The sequence below is a fragment of the Aptenodytes patagonicus genome, chromosome 6 (genome assembly GCF_965638725.1).
Source record: "Aptenodytes patagonicus chromosome 6, bAptPat1.pri.cur, whole genome shotgun sequence".
NCBI lineage: Eukaryota > Metazoa > Chordata > Aves > Sphenisciformes > Spheniscidae > Aptenodytes > Aptenodytes patagonicus.
Genome location: NC_134954.1, coordinates 66,157,869 through 66,177,603, shown reverse-complemented (window position 1 = coordinate 66,177,603; position 19,735 = coordinate 66,157,869). Strand labels below are relative to the sequence as shown.

The 19,735-nt window shown below is 46.1% G+C and overlaps 1 protein-coding gene across 1 annotated transcript; it reads left to right on the top strand.

Moving 5' to 3' along the window:
* The first annotated feature begins 4,754 nt into the window (after window positions 1–4,754).
* LOC143162518 (5-hydroxytryptamine receptor 5A-like) lies at window positions 4,755–18,481 on the top strand. Its single transcript, XM_076343051.1, has 2 exons — window positions 4,755–5,653; window positions 17,660–18,481. Exons 1-2 carry the CDS (start codon window positions 4,871–4,873, stop codon window positions 17,990–17,992), a joined length of 1,116 nt encoding a protein of 371 aa, XP_076199166.1. The 5' UTR covers window positions 4,755–4,870; the 3' UTR covers window positions 17,993–18,481.
* Window positions 18,482–19,735: the final 1,254 nt, after the last annotated feature.

The window sequence follows — 19,735 nt, the reverse complement described above, 5'->3', positions numbered from 1 at the left end:
TAAGACAAATGTGAGAGAGTTGCTGCACAGGTTTGAAGCGAGCTAGAATGAGAATCAAAGGCATTTGGCCACCGCAACTTTCTCAGGCACCAATTAAAATAGAAATCAATGGAGGTGAGCTCCTAAATAACTTTGAATCTGACACTTAAAAATATTAAAATCCACAAGTGGAAAGCCCATGTCTTGTACACAGTCAAAATAATAATTAAAAAAAAAAATCTGGCTCTTCCTCAAGATTATTGGTGGTAGCAGAAGCCCATAGTCAAGATCAAGCAGATTAGATGTACTCAATTACAGATTACTAGTTAAGGGGTTTTTTTTATGTGGCTGCTCTAACAGGAGAAAAGCCTAGTGTTAGCAAATATGCTACTATATAATCCCCTTTGTATTCATGTGTTGGCCTTAGCTGTGCTAGGGCTCGTTACCTGTTAACATGCGTGCACACACCTCTGTGGCAAACCTAATTCATGCAGGTATACAGATCTTTGCTGACTACCCCTTGTGTTTGAAAACCTTGTGCTTAGTCGTTCACATCCTCATAGGTTACGTAAAACTGATACTTAAATGGCAATTATTCTGTCAAAGATTTGGTCATTATTATTAATAAAATCAATACTAGCTAGCCTTTATGTGACATCTAGATTCTCCATCACATTTGCAATCATAAAAATATGGAACCAGCTGTCAAAGGGCTTTTGAGGGTTTGTTTTTCCCTTCAGCTGAAATTTTTTCTAGATATTTATCAAATTAATTGCAGGATTTATATAACTGGTTGTTCTGAAAAATGCTTTATAAAGGAGACTTGTTTTCTATTAAAGAGCTAGCAGAGAAAACAGGATGGAATAAAACTGCATCTACTACAAGTTCTCATAGGACTTTTGTACCTAAAACAAAAAATGGAAAATGAGTCAAAACAGTTGAATTCAGTGTAGTCCCTTTATAATGGTCTAAAAATAATCTGCTCTCTCTAACAGATAAAAGCAAACTTCTGAAAAATGTAAACTATATTTAAATTTTATGTGTTTGTTATAAAAATACAGCATCACTTCACATAATGAGTTGGAATTCTGTTATCTGGATGAATCATCATCCTCCAAAGCTGTTCCTAAGCAGCATGCTGTCCTTGAAAGTGCTTAAAAATAGAGAGCTATAATGAAGCTGGCCTGGGTAGCTGCTGTCTGGTGAAGACAGCCGCTTGTTTAGCACAACTGTACAAAAGAGGAGCTTGGACAGGAATTGTAAGGGTGCAGGGAGGATTAAGCTAAGTTAAGAACTTTCAGACTGACAGAAAAAAAATAAAATTATGACAAGACCAAGTCTGAGGAGATTCATTTCAACATTGGCAGCCAGAAGAGTGAGCTTTGCAGGTGGTGTTTGGTAAGGTGATAAGGGCTAGGAGATATGTTTTGCAATTCCTCACCTCTGTCACAAGTCCTTTCCTCAGTGATTCTCAGGTCACCAAGGAAAAGTGAGAAAAGTTGCAAAGGAAGATGTAAAGGATTTCTACACTTAGACTTATAAGCAGATTACTATTTCCCACCCTTTCACGCTTTGCATTTCTCAGACTTCTCAGCCCACAAAGCTCCAAACATCCAGATGGAAAGATGACGTTCTTTTGTATTTACTGTGAATTCCATCATCTTGCTCCAAGTCCATAGTCACATATTTATTTGCTTATTTTAAGAGCAATGAAACAGTTGGTCATATCAGTTGTCTTTTGAGGATACATACTGCCATACTTCGTTGAGAGAAGAAACTATGAAGATGCAGACTAGTTTCTGAAGTCATTGAAAAGTATCAGTGAATGAAACAAAGGATTTTCATTGTTTTCACTGCACTTTGACATGACAGTAGCTTATGTAACTAAACAAAGGTAAACTAGGTCCTCCTTTAGTTTCAGTAGAAGAAGAAAAGTGTGGTTTGGTTTGGTTTTGTCTCTCTCGTTTATTTTTTTTTAATTTTATTATTTCATGCAATATTTACTTGCTGTTCTGTCATTTAGAATACAGGAATACCTGCAAGTCTCCTCATTTTTTAAAATTCCCTCCTCTCTTTTTCAAAGTATACCCTGGTTCCTGAGACACTCTAATGCGTTGCCATAGCAATCTTTGAGGAGCACTAAGCCTTTGCATTCACAGGACAAGACAGCAGTGGGGTAATTATCAAGAAAAAAATAAATCCCTTTGAGACTTTATTCAAGCCTCTCTATTACAGGACTAGATTATTTCAGCCAAGTGGGAGGAAGAAGTGGGAGATTTCAATGCATTTGACTTGTGGACTGAAATGTAACTATCCCAATGTGGCATATAACGTACACATAATAAATAGGAGTAGAGGGATGGGACACATGGCTTCTAGGAAAGGAAGATTTTGAGATCATCTGGGCTGCTTTAATGGTGGCCCACACCTAGTCCGCAACCCACAAATGAAGCACCCTCACACAAGAAAAAGACAATCTAATTTCCTGCAGAAGCAGGAACAAACAGATCATATCCTGGCCCATTTGGGAGCCTAAACATGAAACTTCTGCAGTTAGTCTGAGTTTTGTTTGTTTGTTTGCAGTCTTTCTTTAATAGCTGAGTTACTCAAATTGTGACAAGATTCTTTTATTCTTTTATTAAGTTCACAGAATTGGACTGACAGTTGTCGAAAGATTTAGCAGTTAAAGAGCTTTTCTATTTGCTTGTTTCCCTTACTGCTTTTAGGTCTGGGTGCCTTTTAAAGGAATAAAATGTTGTTCAGTAATTCTTTGGCTGGCCTTTTAAAAGTAGCATTAACTAACAAAACGAGACACAAATTAGAAAGGAGCAATATAAAGAGAAAGCATGCGAAGTTGCTTGTGAAGCAGTCACATGCTGTCTGCCAACCCTGACACTTTTTTACCAGTGTCTAATTGTTTCAAATGCTGCTTTAGGCTTAACTTGTAACAGTATTGTGAAAATGCTTTTCTTGACAAGCTCTGTCAGATTCTGCTTATTGGAAGCTCAAATGGCAAAATGTGAGACACTTAGCACTCAGAAGTCCTTTTCTCCTAATAATAAAAGCTGGTAAGTAATGCAGATAGATAGTTTTCTCTTTGCTGCTGGCTTATACTAGAGCACTTGTTAGAATTACTATAGGAAAGAACAACTAAAATCATGTCTGCATTAAGAGCCTGGGAAAGTATTTATTTGCTTTATTGTTCATTTGGTGAGTGAAGTGGCATCCAAAAGTTAACCAAACACAACAGCCTGGTTATTCTGACTACAGTCATTGTCTTTCATTTCTGTAATATTTCATGATTGTTCCAGCTTTTGAAGTTGGGCCCCCTGAGTGAGGCAAGCTAGACCCTGCTTGCTGTGGGTAACATAGTGGTGCTGTGAGAGGTTTGTGTTTTGTCAGATGGTGCTGTTTCTTCAGTGAATGTGAATGCAAGTGAAAAACATTGAATTGAGCAGCATTCATTTAGATGGGACTATTCTGACCCCCAAAATACTCCTTCTCTACCTCAAAAATGAGCAACCAACCTCCTGTCACCAAACTCTGCCCTGCTACAGCCTGTGATTGTAGGTGTGCTGCTATTTGCAAGGAAACAAACTTCACTGACCTTCTTTGATCTTATTTTCATCATCAACATTTTGATCAACAACTGCAAACACCTTTGGAGAGCTCTCAACGGCACCGTATGACCTGGTAAGGGAAAAGAGCCTGTCTTTTGTCCAGTAACTCCCACTGAAATTGTCCTGGTAATGGTCTAAGCCAGTGGAAATGCTGGTTGTGGGTTGTAAAGGACCCCAGGAATAAAAGCAGGCTGGGATAAAGGATACTTCCCAAAGACCTTAGATATAATATCTTAAACACACCTTAAATGTAATACCCAGGTTGCTATATGATCCTGTCACACTAGTTGTCACCATTTATTACTCAGGTGACAAAGCTGATCGCTGTGTCTCCTTTATGCCTACCACCCTGTTAACATCTATTACAGATTTTAAAAGAGGTTGTGTAACAGGTTTAAAATTATTTTTGAAACATCTTGATTTTGAGGGTAGTTACTGGAAAGGGCCGGGAGAAGGGCGCATTTTCAGAGGCTGGGCAGGTGACCTTAGTAAAGAAACCATGCCATGAACCTGCCCTGAAACAGACGTAAAGATGGAGATGTCCCCGGCCACTTAAAAATTTGAGAGAATTTCAGAGATTTTTATTTTTTTTTAACTGGAAAAATTCCCATTTAAATGCTGCAGCCTAGAAATAACTCGTGTTCAGTACTAAAACCGCCACCAACCTTGCAGGCTGCGCCCGGCAGCGGTGCTCGGCGGCGGGAAGGGGCCGCTTGCTCGAGGCGAGGCAACGCTCTGGCGGGAGGGCTGAGGGGAACATGGCGGGCGGGGGCCGTGAGGAGAGGGGGTGTCCCTCCGCGTCACGGGGGCCGTGAGGAGAAGAGGGTGGCGGTCGCCTCACGGGGGCTGTGGGGAGAAGCCGGCGGAGGCGGCGCCTCTCGCCACACCGGAGCGGGCCGGACGCCGCGCAGGGGCTCCGCCGCCACCCCCGAGGCGGCCGCTGGGGCGGGGCGGGAGCGGCGGTGCCGCCCTCCCCGTGCCTGCCCCTCGCCGCGGTCCCGGCGAGCCTCCTCGTCGGCGCCGCAGCCGCCCGGTATGGGCGTGAGGAGCGGCGGGCGCGGGCGGCAGCGGGTGCCCGGCGGCGACGCGGGGGGCGGCGCGGGCTGCGTTGAGGCGGCGGCACATAGCGGGCGGCCGCTGAGGGGAGGCCCTGTGTGGGCTCCCTCTCCCTGGCAGCGGGGCTGGGGACGGTGCCGGGGCGGCAGGCGGCCTGGGAAGGGGGAGAGTGCTCGTGTGCAGGAGTATTGAGGGGCCGAGCCCCTGTCCCAGGCATGGCGGAGACCCTGAGCCCCTGCACCCCACGGGGCCAGTGTCAGACCAACATGGGCACCAACACCTTGTCAGCCAGCATGGACACCAATGTCTCCTCCGCTGCCTCCGCGCTGGTGGGCAGCAGCGCGTGGAGGGGCCGGGAGCCCTTCTCCATCTTCACCATCCTCATCCTGACCCTGCTGGTGCTCCTGACCGTGGCCACCTTCCTCTGGAACCTGCTGGTGCTGGCGACCATCCTGCGAGTGAAGGCTTTCCACCGGGTGCCCCACAACCTCGTGGCTTCCACAGCGGTGTCGGATGTGCTGGTGGCGGCCCTGGTGATGCCGCTGAGCTTGGTGAAGGAGCTGTCAGCTGGGCGGCGGTGGCGACTGGGCCGGGAGCTGTGCCTTGTGTGGGTCTGCTTCGACGTGCTGTGCTGCACGGCCAGCATCTGGAACGTCACCGCCATCGCCCTGGACCGCTACTGGTCCATCACCCGCCACCTGGAGTACACGCTGCTCACCCGCCGCCGCGTCTCCAACGTCATGATCGCTCTCACCTGGGCGCTCTCTGCCGCCATCTCCCTTGCCCCCCTTTTTGGTTGGGGGGAGACCTACAGCCCTGAGCAGGAGCGCTGCCAGGTCAGCCAGGAGCCCTCCTATACCATCGTCTCCACCGGCGGGGCTTTCTACCTGCCCCTTTGTGTGGTGCTCTTCGTCTACTGGAAGATCTACAAGGCGGCCAAGTTCCGTGTGGGGGGCCGCAGGAGGAACGCCGTGGTGCCCCTGCCCGAGGCTGCCCAGGTAAGGGTGGGGGACAGGGAGGAGAACCCCCGCTGCCTCCCCCAGGCACCTGTGCTCCCGCTTCTCATCTGCTCCTAGCCATCACCCCTGCATCGGTGGTTTCGGCACAGCGAGAAGACTGAGACATGCCCTGGGGCTCTTGTGTGAATTTAGCTCTGTTACAGACCGGACGTGAGCAGTAATTAGCCAGTCAAAAAGCGCCACTCTTGGAGGAGAGCTTTTTTCTCATTTTTTTCTTGTGTGCCATAGCGGCAAGTGACAGGTGCATACACTGCCAGTCTGGAGAGCCATTTAAAAAGCGTCTCTTTAGTCAGAATTTGCCATTCCTTGGAGGTTTTTCCTCTTTACTTTTTTACAGTGTTGATGGGGTAAACAAAGACATAAACAGATCCCTAGGTCGTGTATAAAGTAAATGCATGCACATTCATCTACCAGCATGGACTTTGTGTGGCATCTATCAGTGTCTTAATAGATTTTAATAAGCAAATTGTACACTTTATTTATGTGCTTGGGCTATTTTACCTTGAATACTGGGAACATACTGCTTACTGCATAGTATTGAAGCAATGAGCAATGAATTGTTTCTATTTTAAAATTACCAGCTGTCTTAAAAGCCACGTCCTCCTCCTTCTTATCCCAAACATTGCCTGTAATCCCGCAAAGCCCTAGTCATGTGGGAGGTGTCATTCATTTCGGGGATACACCTAGCTGACAGGAAAGCTGTGTCCCTGCGGAAGGGTTGGCCCCTTGTGTCCCGTTAAGTCAGGCTCTCTGCATGACGATGCTGTCACCCATGCCATGTCGCCAAGGTGCTCAGTAGTGCTCTCTGTAAACTCTGCTTTCAGTCACATAATCTTACTCTCACTCCTACCTGTGGAAATGATTCTTTACAGTACATTTTTGTGATTGCAGTTGTACTTGCTAAGTCCAGTCCCTTCCCAATAACAAAACATGAGCTGTGTGGATGTTAAAGATACCTAAAGAGACATGGAACATTTCTGTTCAATTGGGGCTAATCCTGCAGAGCCTCACTCCTCTGCTAAATCCCTCTAACTTTGATTTAGAGTCACAGTAGAAAACATGTTATTATGGTCACAAATAAAAGTCTGTAGGTTGTGTCCCCTGATTCTAGCAAGAGATGACAGCACTGGCAATTATATGCAGTCAGACCTGCAGATTTGGATCGTAATGTCTTGAAGATGTTTTTAATATAGATTGATTTATGAAGCTGTCTTCTATGCAAAAGCATAAAATGTGTTAGAAAAGATGAGAATGTCTCCTCTAGTGGCATTCTTTTTTTCCCTACAGCCTTCATCCCCTGGTTTGCACTGAATTTCTTTCCAAATTGTTGTAAGTATGATGAATGTATTGCTTGGAGTTAATGTGTAATCTTTCCAAGCACAAAAGCTAACTGAATATTCGTAGTGGTTTCGCATACATGTATGTATCTTTTACATACACACATACTCATACAGGACTAGTTACTCGGAATCTAAAATTCTGGGAAGCTAAATGAACTGAGGCATTGCTGCTTGAGTTTTAGCCTATACAGAGACACGTTGTTGGTATGTCAGTTTTAACATGAAACAGGTCTGGCTCCTAATTGTCATAGCTCTGTCTGCAAAAGCCCTTGCGTGGGCACAGCTAGGCTGGCAGGTAAGTGCTTTATGCTGATGCAGTGTGCGAGAGCTGGTTTAGGCTATACTGACAAAAGAGCTCCTGTCAGTGTGAGCATAATACCCGTTTTGGAGGGGTTGCTGTACAGCTGTTACTGCAATACCAGAAAATGCGTAAGCCAGCAGTTCTTCATCTTTCTTGTATTTGCAGTGATTGACGTATTGACTTCTCCTTTTATAACAGTGATTCTTGAATCTGCAATTGGTATATAGTGGCAACCTTCCCCATTGTCCCAGCAGCTTCGTTTGCTGGCTTAAATAAAAAGACTTTTGTGACGCACATGCAAACCTTTCCTCGTCGTCTAAAGGAGGAGCTGATGCTCAGCTGCACACGTGTACATTAAATGAACCCATGGATCAAGGGAGCTGGCATTCAGGATGCGTTTCTTCTCGGTTTTCTTTCTAAGTTAAGAGACTGAGACTTACTCACCGAGTTTTATCCTGATCCCATTTAAGCTTACAGGAGCAGGATCCAGCATGTCCACAGGAAAAGTAGCAGTTCCCCAGTGAATTCTGGAGAAGAATCTTCAGACACATCACTGCTGTTCCTTTGGCAAAACCCATTTTTTTTCAACATGCAAACACAAAGATAACATTGCCAGGGTATGTGGCAAACCTGGTGAGGTGATCCAGCTTTGCTTCTCCACATCCAGGGGTAATTGGGCTGTCAGTGTCAGTACTGTCCTTTCTCTGATGGGGCAAATTCTGTTCCACTTACCTTGTTTTGCCCATCAACTCACACTAATTTTCCATTTCTTTCTCATCTAATGTCTCTCCTACCTTTACTTTCTTTCATCCCTTCCTTCTCTGAGAATGCTCACCTGCCGTGCTCACCCTGCAACATCTTTCTTTTGTCACTGTTATTCTGAGGGTGAAGTGCCCTCTGCATCTATGTCAGTTCTCACCTCGGGTGCCCTGCGCTGTTTGATCTGACATTAGAGGGGCTTTCGGCAGCCGATGCCGAAGGCTGGCAGTGCTTCCCAGGCTGGAGGTGAGTAGTAACAGTGGTGATCCCTCCTGGGAGAGACGTCTGTGTGGCACTCAGGAATCAGCTGTCAGGTAGCCCTGAGTTGGAACTGTGTGCCAGGGCTACGGTTTGTGGCCTAAGGTATACCCAGCAGTGTAGCTGGTTAATACTAGCAAGTTAATTTAATGAGGAAAAGATTTGAGGTCATAGTACTCATATGCCAGTAGAAATGCCTTGAAGAAACCGATGCACCAAGTGGAACAATTACAATGATACCTTGATGTTTTTGCACAGTGCTTGTCAGCCAACAGAGCCAAGCACCAAAGTGCTTTGCAGGTTGCCACTGTCACACGTGTGTGTACACACACACACACGGCAGTTGTCTCCAAGCTGAAAGTTGGCATACATACGTTTTGTTTCTGTACTTTTATAGAGGCGCTGAATAGAATAGTTACAAAATAACTATTTTGAGTTGGTTTTGGTTAAAATTTTACTTGTGTTTTTGAAAAACACTTGGTAAAGTCTTTGAAAAAAATTAAGGTGAGGGAGTTGGACATGAAACATCTGGGGTGCTTCTAGTTTTAATGAGAGCTTGTTTCTTACTTTTCCTTGAAAGAAAAAAATTGCAGAATTGGGACCGTAAATTAGACTGGTGCTTGTATAATTATTTGTTTGCTAATTATGAAACTCCTTAAAAAGTGAATTCTACAGTCAATACTGATGTGAGTGACCCTCCTAAAAAAAATAGTGACATACCATCGCTAACAGAGAGCTATACTCTGCCACACCTTGTTGACAGTAGGTAATAATTCTCTCTGTAAATAGTCCAATTGAAATAAATGAGACTGCTTGAAAAACAGCAGCTACTGCTGGATAGTGCTCTGGATAGCATAGGTTTTGCCCAGCAAAACCAAGGATGGCAGAATCTGAATGTCAGGATTACTTACATGTAGCAATTGCAGAGTCAGGATTAAATTTCCATGTGAGGAGTTAAAAATCAAGTTCTGTTGATGGTTGGGGGTTTTTTTTGGTTTGTTTTTTTTTTTTCTTTCTCCCCTCTCAAAGTACCTTGTATAGTGTATGAGTAATTAGGCCTGATCCAAACCCTATCGGTTTTGTGGGAGTCCTTCCCACTTTAGATAGTATGAGGCCCCAGAGCTCCAGCAGTGCAGTGTTGTTCTGCCCCTTGGCCCGTTCAGCCTCCCCAACCCACGTAACCAGTCAGGATAATATGGGGGAGAAACAGATTCTCCTTCTCTGAAGGAATCATAGAATCATTAAGGTTGGAAAAGACCTCTAAGATCATCGAGTCCAACCGTCAACCCAACGCCACCACCCACTAAACCGTGTCCCTAAGTGCCTCATCTACTCGTCTTTTAAATACCTCCAGGGATGGGGACTCAACCACTTCCCTGGGCAGCCTGTTCCAATGTTTAACCACTCTTTCAGTAAAGAAATTTTTCCTCATGTCCAATCTAAACCTCCCCTGGCACAACTTGAGGCCATTTCCTCTCGTCCTATCGCTAGTTACTTGGGAGAAGAGACCAACACCCACCTCGCTACAACCTCCTTTCAGGTAGTTGTAGAGCGCGATGAGGTCTCCCCTCAGCCTCCTTTTCTCCAGGCTAAACAACCCCAGTTCCCTCAGCCGCTCCTCATAAGACTTGTTCTCCAGACCCCTCATCAGCCTCGTTGCCCTTCTCTGGACACGCTCCAGCACCTCAACGTCCTTCTTGTAGTGAGGGGCCCAAAACTGAACACAGTATTCGAGGTGCGGCCTCACCAGTGCCGAGTACAGGGGCATGATCACTCCCCTACTCCTGCTGGCCACACTATTTCTGATACAGGCCAGGATGCCATTGGCCTTCTTGGCCGCCTGGGCACACTGCCGGCTCATGTTCAGCTGGCTGTCGACCAACACCCCCAGGTCCTTTTCCACCAGGCAGCTTTCCAGCCACTCTTCCCCAAGCCTGTAGCATTGCATGGGGTTGTTGTGGCCCAAGTGCAGGACCCGGCACTTGGCCTTGTTGAACCTCATCCAGTTGGCCCCGGCCGATCGATCCAGCCTGTCCAGGTCCCTCTGCAGAGCCTTCCTACCCTCGAGCAGATCAACACTCCCGCCCAACTTGGTGTCGTCTGCAAACTTACTGAGGGTGCACTCGATCCCCTCATCCAGATCATTGATAAAGATACTGAACAAGACCAGCCCCAAAACTGCGCCCTGGGGAACACCGCTGGTGACCGGCCACCAACTGGATGTAACTCCATTCACCACAACTCTCTGGGCCCGGCCGTCCAGCTAGTTTTTGACCCAGCGCAGAGTACACCTGTCTAAGCTGTGAGCCGCCAGCTTCTCTAGGAGAATGCTGTGGGAGACAGTGTCAAAGGCCTTACTGAAGTCTAGGTAGACCACATCCACAGCCTTTCCCTCATCCACTAGGTGGGTCACCTGGTCATAGAAGGAGATCAGGTTGGTCAAGCAGGACCTGCCTCTCATGAATCCGTGCTGGCTGGGCCTGATCCCCTGGTTGTCCCGCTCATGCCTTGTGAGCGCCCTCAAGATGAACCGCTCCATAATCTTCCCCGGCACCGAGGTCAGGCTGACAGGCCTGTAGTTCCCCGGATCCTCCTTCCAGCCCTTCTTGTAGATGGGCGTCACATTGGCAAGCCTCCAGTCGTCCGGGACCTCCCCCGTTAACCAGGACTGCTGATAAATGACGGAGAGTGGCTTGGCGAGCTCCTCTGCCAGCTCCCTCAGCACTCTCGGGTGGATCCCATCCGGCCCCATAGACTTGTGAGCGTCCAGGTGGCATAGCAGGTCATTGACTGCTTCCTCCTGGATTACGGGGGGTTCGTCCTGCTCGCCATCCCTGTCTTCCAGCTCAGGGGGCTGAGTACCCTGAGGATAACTGGTCTGACTATTAAAGACTGAGGCAAAGAAGGCATTGAGTACCTCAGCCTTTTCCTCATCCTCAGTGACAGTGTTCCCCCCCGCATCCAATAAGGGATGGAGATTCTCCTTGGCTCTCTTCTTGTCATTAATATATTTGTAAAAACATTTTTTGTTGTCTTTAACGACAGTGGCCAGATTGCGTTCTAGCTGGGCTTTTGCCTTTCTCATTTCCTCTCTGCACGACCTAACGAGATCCCTGTACTCTTCTTGAGTCGCCTGCCCCTTCTTCCACAAGTGGTAAACTCTCCTTTTTTTCCTGAGTCCCAGCAAAAGCTCCCCGTTCAGCCAGGCCGGTTGTCTTCCCCGCCCGTTCTTCTTACGGCGTACAGGGACAGCCTGCTCCTGTGCCTTTAAGACTTCCTTCTTGAAGATTGTCCAGCCTTCCTGGACCCCTTTGCCCTTCAGGACTGTCTCCCAAGGGACTCTCTCAACCAGCGTCCTGAACAGGCCAAAGTCCACCCTCCAGAAGTCCATGGTTGTGGTTTTGCTGCCCCCCCTCCTTACTTCACCAAGAAGCGAGAATTCTATCATTTCATGGTCGCTAAGCCCAAGACGGCCTCCGACCACCACATCTCCCACCAGTCCTTCTCTGTTTGTAAACAGCAGGTCGAGCAAGGCACCTCCCCTGGTAGGCTCACTTACCAGCTGTGTCAGGAAGGTGTCTTCCACACACTCCAGGAACCTCCTAGACTGCTTCCTCTCTGCCGTGTTGTATTTCCAGCAGACGTCCGGGAAGTTGAAGTCCCCCACGAGAACAAGGGCTAGCGATTGAGAGACTTCTGCCAGCCGCTTGTAGAACGCTTCCTCCGCCCCTTCATCCTGGTTGGGTGCTCTATAGCAGACTCCCAGCAGGATATCTGCCTCGTTGGCCTTCCCCCTCATCCTTACCCATAAACACTCAACCGTATCATCATCACAATCGTTGAGCTCTAGACAATCGAAACACTCCCTAACATACAGAGCCACCCCACCACCTCTCCTTCCTCGCCTGTCCCTTCTGAAGAGTCTATAGCCATCCATTGCAGCACTCCAATCGTGAGAGTCACCCCACCATGTTTCTGTGATGGCGACTAAGTCATATCTCTCCCGCTGCACAATGGCTTCCAGCTTCCAGCTCCTCCTGTTTGCCGCCCATGCTGCATGCATTGGTGTAGATGCACTTGAGCTGGGCTATCGCTTTCACCCCCGGCATCGGCACGCCACCCCTGGGCTCATCTCTAGTGAGCCTGGTTTTATCCCCCCCTTCCCCCTTCGAACCTAGTTTAAAGCCTTCTCAATGAGCCCTGCCAATTCATGAGCCATGATCCTTTTCCCCCTGTGAGACAGCTGGACTCCATCTGCCTCCAGCAGGCCCGGTGCCGTGTAAACCTCCCCGTAAGTGAGTGACGGGCCTTCTATTTCTTATTTCTGCCTCTGACTGTGCAAGTAGAAGAGATGGTCAGGAAACAAAGTGCAACTGTCCAGAAGAGTGGCAGCAGATGTCAGACAGGAGAAAGGTGAGGCAGGAAGGAAAGTGGAGTGGCTAGTGATTTCCTGGGAGAAATGCAGAGCTATTCCTGCTTACAGCAGAAGAAAATCTTGTGAGAGAAAGCAGGTGTTCTTTTCCCTATCACATGTACTGTTTGTCATATTGGTGGAGCATCTAAGAAAGTGTAGACATTCCTGTGTTTTGATTCTTCGTTGTGCATTTCAGTTTCTCGTGTTCTTGTTCAAAGAGCAAGAAGTATGCCAAAGCTGCACTGAGGCAGTAATGATCTTTGCTGAATCACACTGTCATAGGCAAAACTCTGAATTTGTGGTAGTAAGCCAGATTTGACTGATGTTTATAATCTTTGCTGTTGTTTTGTTATTGCAGACCCTGGAGGTACAGTACAAACACATACACAGTACCTGCCAGGAAGGACCAGTAATAACAATCATTAAAGCTATAAGGAACATTGTAAATCAAGGGATTTCATCAGAAGCTCCTTGGTGGCATGTTTTTTATAACGCTGCTAGAACACAGGAATTGGGAACATACAGCCATTCAGTAGTAGTAATTTACCAGGGACAGACAAACAACAGAAGTGGCATTGAACTGTAACTGCTGATCAACGTGCAGAAGAATGAATTCTGAAACTAAAACCAAACTCTTTTGTGTCTGTAGAAGAATTTGTACTTGAGAGCTCTTTTCCTTCGTTTAACTCTCTTTATGATACTCTCAGTGGAAAGTGGTCATCTCTGCACTTCTCAGAACCTGTTGTCCTAGAAATAGCGGATTTCACAAATTCAGAACCTAATTCTGGTCTCAGAGTAGCAGTCCTTTCGTACCAGCTTTTTTCCCCACTGCTCCTGACTCGCAGCTCCTGGAGCAGTGCCTGGGCAGATGGAAGGAAATCTGGGCCCGAGGGATGGCGTGCTGCTAGCCACCGAGTGAGAACAGTGTGCAACACCGTGCAGAGATGCTCACATATGAGAGATGTCCCCAGTATAAACTAAGGCATCTTCATGGATTGCTTTAATTTACAGTCTGTGACCACCTTTTCCCCTGTCACAGCCTGCTCACTAGCACCCCTCAGTAGGCCCAAAATGGGGAGAAAGGTTTTGTGTTGAGCTTGTCCTTTGTTCCATGTGGCACAGGGATAACGGTCAGGTATTCTGACTTACATTAGAAATGGGAGTCATGAAAAGCCTCCACGATTGGCACTGGAAACTGCAGATTTGGTATAGTCAGAGCTGTGTTGAGTTCAAGAAAATCGCAACTGGCAAGGCTGGAAAGCAGCTACCTAATCTTTTTGGCCTGTGCTCTTGTTCAGACAATGCCAAATTACAGTGGGTTACCCCATGCCTGCATAAGGGTGGAATCCTGTAGCATGGTTCCCCCGCCAGCACTGTGTACCACAACAGTGTTTGCCTACAATAGACTAATTTACTTTCCATGTACTTTGTGTGGGTTGGCTTATAACAAACAGCCTTGACAACATAGTCTTGGGGGCTGATAGTTGTAGCAAGGATAATCTTGCACCAACCAGGCCAGGGAGATGAGTGACGTCTACAGCAAATCATATAGAGAGCAATAAAAATCAAAAATTTTGAAATTATAATGAAAGGTTGGACTTTGCAATCTGCACTGACACCTATTTTCTGATATGAACAGCACTTCAAATGAAATCTGTGTTTAACTTTAAAAATCTAGTGGACTTGTCCCCTGATGAATCAGTCCCCACAGCAGGGATGAGATGCTGGCAGTCCTGTAGTAGGTGTATATGGTGATCAGGCAGGGAGGGAGCACAGTACCGCAAAGCGGATACATTTACAGGGGCGTTGAGCACAGGAGCATTGAGCACAGGGCCTCACTAGAAACCCTATGTAAGGTCTGGTCCCTTTTGCAATAGTACAAGCCAGGAGCAGCTGGCCAGTGGATCACAGGTCTGCCAAGTGGCAGCGCTCACGCCGGGGGCTGGCATCTGGAACGGTACCCCATGCCGGGAATGCCCGAGAGGCAGGTGTCGTGGCAGGCAAGCTTGATGGAGAGCCAACTGAGCGAGGGTCGTTCACAGCGTGTACGGCTAGTCAGCTGGAAGCAATGTACGGGGTGAGCTTTAGACACTGATGATCATGGAAAGCTGAGCTTTCATACAGCTTCCAAGGTTTAAATGCCTGTGTAAGTCCTTTTGAAGACACAGGCTGAAGGACCTTGCTGAGCAGGGATACTAGTTACCTTTTCAGGAACATTCTGTGTATCCTTTTCAAAGGCTTTCTTATGGAAAATTGAAGCAAAATATCTCCAGTCTGCCAGGGATATTTACACAGTTTACTTAATGGAAGATTCCATGGGAGATCCCATTATTTTTCCTATTATTATTACTGTTATGATAACATTATTCAGAAGTCCCAGGCAGAACTAGTAAAAAAATAATTGAAAAAACAGCTATGACAACAGAGAAAGTAGAAATTATGTAGATAGGAAGACAGGTGCTGTCCTGTAATTTACAAAAAATACCATGATCTATTTTCACTTGCTGTTTAGTATTCAGCGGCCTGATCTAACAACCAGTGGAGTTTGTGAAAACTCTTCTGATTTCAGTAGAAGCTTGACCAGGCTGTAAATGCATGCTTCATTAGGTAAAACATCTGAGGACTGTGGTATCTTCTATCAAAATAAACAACTTTTTCTCACAATATGTAATTAAGTGATAGAAGAGTTGCTACTAGTAAATTCTGCAGTTCAGTCATAAGCCTTCTAAAACCTGAAGTACCAAAAAGAAAAGGCTCCGATTTGATGATGGCGCACTGCAAGCTCTATCTTTTGAGTAAGAGTTGAAGGTTAAATACAGTACCAAACTATGCCCGATGCTAGTGACAAAAAGTCCTTTGTATGGCTCTTCCCAAGAGGCATACTTATGTAGCTATTCCTCAGGGCTAAGACGTAATCTTTCAGGGTTGCTTGTCACAAATTTGTCCTCGTGTCATACATTCATCCCTTTTTGCAGAGTGTGATTAAGGATGTGCAGAGCAAGTCCTTCTGCAGACAAATGGTGTGATCCTTGCTACATGAGGGGTAGCATTTTAATTGTCAGGACAGATGTGATTTTCATTTTCCTCCATTATTTGCCTGCGCCCATAATCTGCTGCTCTTACATTCTGCAGCCATGTCTCATGTCTGAGGGTGAAGACAGGGATATCCATCTTGAAGAGTGATTGTCTAGCCATTGCCAGTGCTTCCCTCTCTTGAGTTGCTGTGCTCGTATTAAATAGAGGCCCTCCATCTGTTACAAAGCTTGCACAAAAGTAGCGCGCGCATGTAGAATATGTAGCTAATTTAACAAACCACCTTTGGAGTGGTGTCAAAGTCTTGCAGCTCCTGTGAATTGCCACTTAGGCAAATTTTAGAGCCTCAGGTTGCATCCTTAAACTGTTTATTTTATTGCGCTGTCTTTGTAACTGTAGTGCCTAGAAGAACTTCAAGCTCGCAGATACTTAAATCTTCAAATTAAAATCACAAGGGAGTATCTTTTTCTGGATAGACTCTAAGCACATGAATAACTTATGCTCAGAACCTTTTTGCCACAGTCTCGCTGCCACCCAGCGCACTGTGCTGTACTCACTGCGCAGAAGAATGTCTTGCCCTTGGCGAGAGAGGAGTAGACAAGAAGCACCGTCGGCAGCCTAGAGTAGCTGACATTTTCCCCTCTCTTGTGTAACTTCTTTTGAAGCCAGAGTTTGAACTGAAGGCTGATTGAAATGGTGTTTTTCTGGCAATGGAGTATGTTTTGTGAGATTATGAAGTAGATCTGAGTGAAATAAAGGACAGGTGACAGAAGAGAGAAAATGAGGACCAGAAAATGCTGCTTCTCCAGCAAAGCTTTTCTTTGATTACTACCAGAGTATTTTATAAGTGAAGTCAAAATGGTGGCACAGTGCCTGAGGGTACGTCATTTCAGGTGCATCCTTATGATCCCATTGTCATATACTGTGTTGGCACTGTGACCAGGCTGCAGCTGATGCGATACAGTGCTCTGTCCCTCTGCAGGAGGGAGAAGTGCCTGTGATGAGATAGCTTCTGTCAAGGAAGAGCAGAAGGCACCCGAGTTCTGTCTTTTGTAAGGGACTCCTCTTGAGGGGTTTACTTTCCACTGAAATATTTCTGAAGTATCCAATTTTATTTCAGGCATTTATGATTTTTTGGGGGTGATGAAATATCGGCATTTTTCAAAGATCAGACACATTTCTTGAAACTTTCTTCTAAATGAAATCCCATTCTTTCACTAAAAAAGGTTCTGATGGAAAAATATTCCTGCAGATTTAACTGAGTTTTTTGGGGTATGCTCTGTCCCTTCTGCAGAACAAGTGGTAGTGCCAAGCTCCTGCACCCACTGGGGGTGGGGTTTTGAGCTCTGCGTCCAGGCAGTTAGGCTGAAGAAAATAGCTTTATCTTGTAGTCAACGAGCGGGCATTTGTTGCAGGTCCCTCTCTAATACCTTAGGGAAATGACCCAAAGGGCCTGCAATGGAATGAAATTAATTTACGATTCAGGCCTGAGAAACCCCAAAGGTCTTGTAGCAGCGTAGGAGAGTCTAGTTTAGGGACAGGCAGAAGGCACGTGCCTTTGTTAGCCGTCCTTAACAACCTGATTCCCCACTAGGTATCAAGGCATCCAATAAAACAAACTGAAAAAGAATGCCCACACCACTCATGGCATCAGTTACTCTTTATTTAGCGTTGTTTGTCAGTCACACTCAGCAGCTTTTCCAACATAATGAGAAGTTTGGTCATTTTGGCACTCTGGGGCATTTTCTTTCTTTTAGCATGGAAGGAACAGAGTTGGGGCCTTATGTGGTAGGTGCACAGATGTCGTGCTGTCATTTAAAAGTAATACTTCACTCAAACAAATTGTCTTGGTAAGAATCCATGTTTGCTTTTGTTTTGAGGTGAAGGAAGCTTCGTGTGAACCACAGATGGTGTTTACAGCTCGTCATGCAGCTATCGCTTTCCAGACAGATGGAGAAACATGGAGAGAACAGAAAGAGAAAAAGGCAGCTCTGATGGTTGGCATCTTAATTGGAGTTTTTGTACTGTGCTGGATCCCTTTCTTCATCACAGAATTAATAAGTCCCCTCTGTTCCTGCAACATCCCACCCGTCTGGAAAAGCATCTTTCTTTGGCTTGGCTACTCCAATTCTTTCTTTAATCCTCTCATTTATACAGCATTTAACAAAAATTACAACAATGCCTTCAAGAACCTTTTTGTAAAGCAGAGATAAAAGGGCACACAGAGGAGAAAATTATTCCTTTATTGCATAATACAGAGATATCTTGAGGGAAATGTGCCTGTGATATGTACAGTTTTCATGCGCAAGAGCTACCTGAGGGGATTTAGGAACAATGAAAAAGAAGATGGAAGATGTTTGGATATAAACCTACGGACAGTTTACAGTTCCGCCTTGGAATTATATGCTGCTCCAGGGTTTGGCAGAGAAAGAAGCATTGAATACCTCCCATCTGCTTTTTCAATCAACGTGTGTTAAGGTCTGCAAGCGAAGCACTGTATGTGTCCAACACCATGACTGTCAAATCCAACTGGACTGATCTCACCTAACCAGCTACAGGTGCCATTCTGCAGCTCGCTCATCACTGGCAAAGGCACAAGTGGGAACTGCTAATTGAGCAATACTGAAATGTTTGTGATACAGGCAGGATGCTGGCTTCATTTTTGAGATTTATTTGGAAGGGAATAAACAGGCTGTATTCAATCAGTTGTTGAATTGATATGAAATTAAAATGGATGACTAACCAGCTCAAAAACACGCTCTAGTAGGACTGAAGGGCTGCATCTTCTCTAGCAAGCAGCAATCCTTGATGGGAAGTCTTGGTGAAATACAGGTCAGTTACGTCTCCTGGGGTTAAGCAAAATTTTAGAGGCAACTGTAAAATTATTGAGAGCTACTGAGAACGTGCTCGCACCGCTTGCTCAGGAGGAGGATCTAGCGTGGTTTTCACCTGCATTGTACTTTCTCACTCTGCAGGGCTCAGGCTCTCCCTGTTTTCCAAAACCCAGACGAGCTCAAGATAGACACCTGATACCTCCAAGTGAAGGGGAACTGTATGCATTGTTAGTTCATGCTACCATAAAACTAAGCATGCATTTGTGTTACAAACACCAGACATGTTGGATTCAGTCAGCAGGTTTGCTGGCAGCAACACATGGCTGCTTGGCAGTGGTACGTGAGTATCTGCACTGCGCTGTCTGGGGTCCTTGCACCGTAAATGTTGTGCTTATCACCCTACCTGAGCGAATTCCACAATTTGTCAGCTTGCATCAATTTCCTCCTACTGTAAGAAAGGTATTGATGCCATCAGGTCTAAGTGACTCCAAAAACTCCAAAGTGACTCAAAACCAAGCAAAAAAAACCAATTGTTTTTCCAAGATCTAACAAACACCCCTGTCCCAACAATATATACATAAATAAATTAAAAGATAAGTATTTCCATGCATACTGCCCATTCTCTCTCACTCTGTATTTGTTCCGCTAGTGGGTTTTACTTCCTCCCCTTCCCTGAGGGGGGAATGCTGACAGGATCTCTGAGTATTTCTAGCGTGGCAGCTTTTTACTGACACAGAGTTCCAGCACCCTCTCCCATCTCCTCCTAAAGCTTCGTTTGTGTCGTAGTTTAACACCAGCCGGCAACTAAGCACCACACAGCCGCTCGCTCACTCCCCCCTGGTGGGATGGGGGAGAGAATCGGAAGGGTAAAAGTGAGAAAACTCGTGGGTTGAGATAAAGACAGTTTAACAGGTAAAGCAAAAGCCACACGCACAAGCAAAGCAAAACAAGGAATACATTTGCTCCTTCCCACCGGCAGGCAGGTGTTCAGCCATCTCCAGGAAAGCAGGGCTCCGTCACGCCTAACGGTGACTTGGGAAGACCAACGCCATCACTCCGAACGTGTCCCCCTTCCTTCTTCTTCCCCCAGTTTTATATACTGAGCATGACGTCATATGGTGT

Excerpts from the sequence above, each read along its gene's own strand:
- LOC143162518 (XM_076343051.1), top strand. The coding sequence starts at position 4,871 with ATGGCGGAGACCCTGAGCCCCTGCACCCCACGGGGCCAGTGTCAGACC. Across the intron at positions 5,654-17,659 it reads CCCTGCCCGAGGCTGCCCAG|GTGAAGGAAGCTTCGTGTGA; the intron begins GTAAGGGTGGGG and ends TTTTGTTTTGAG.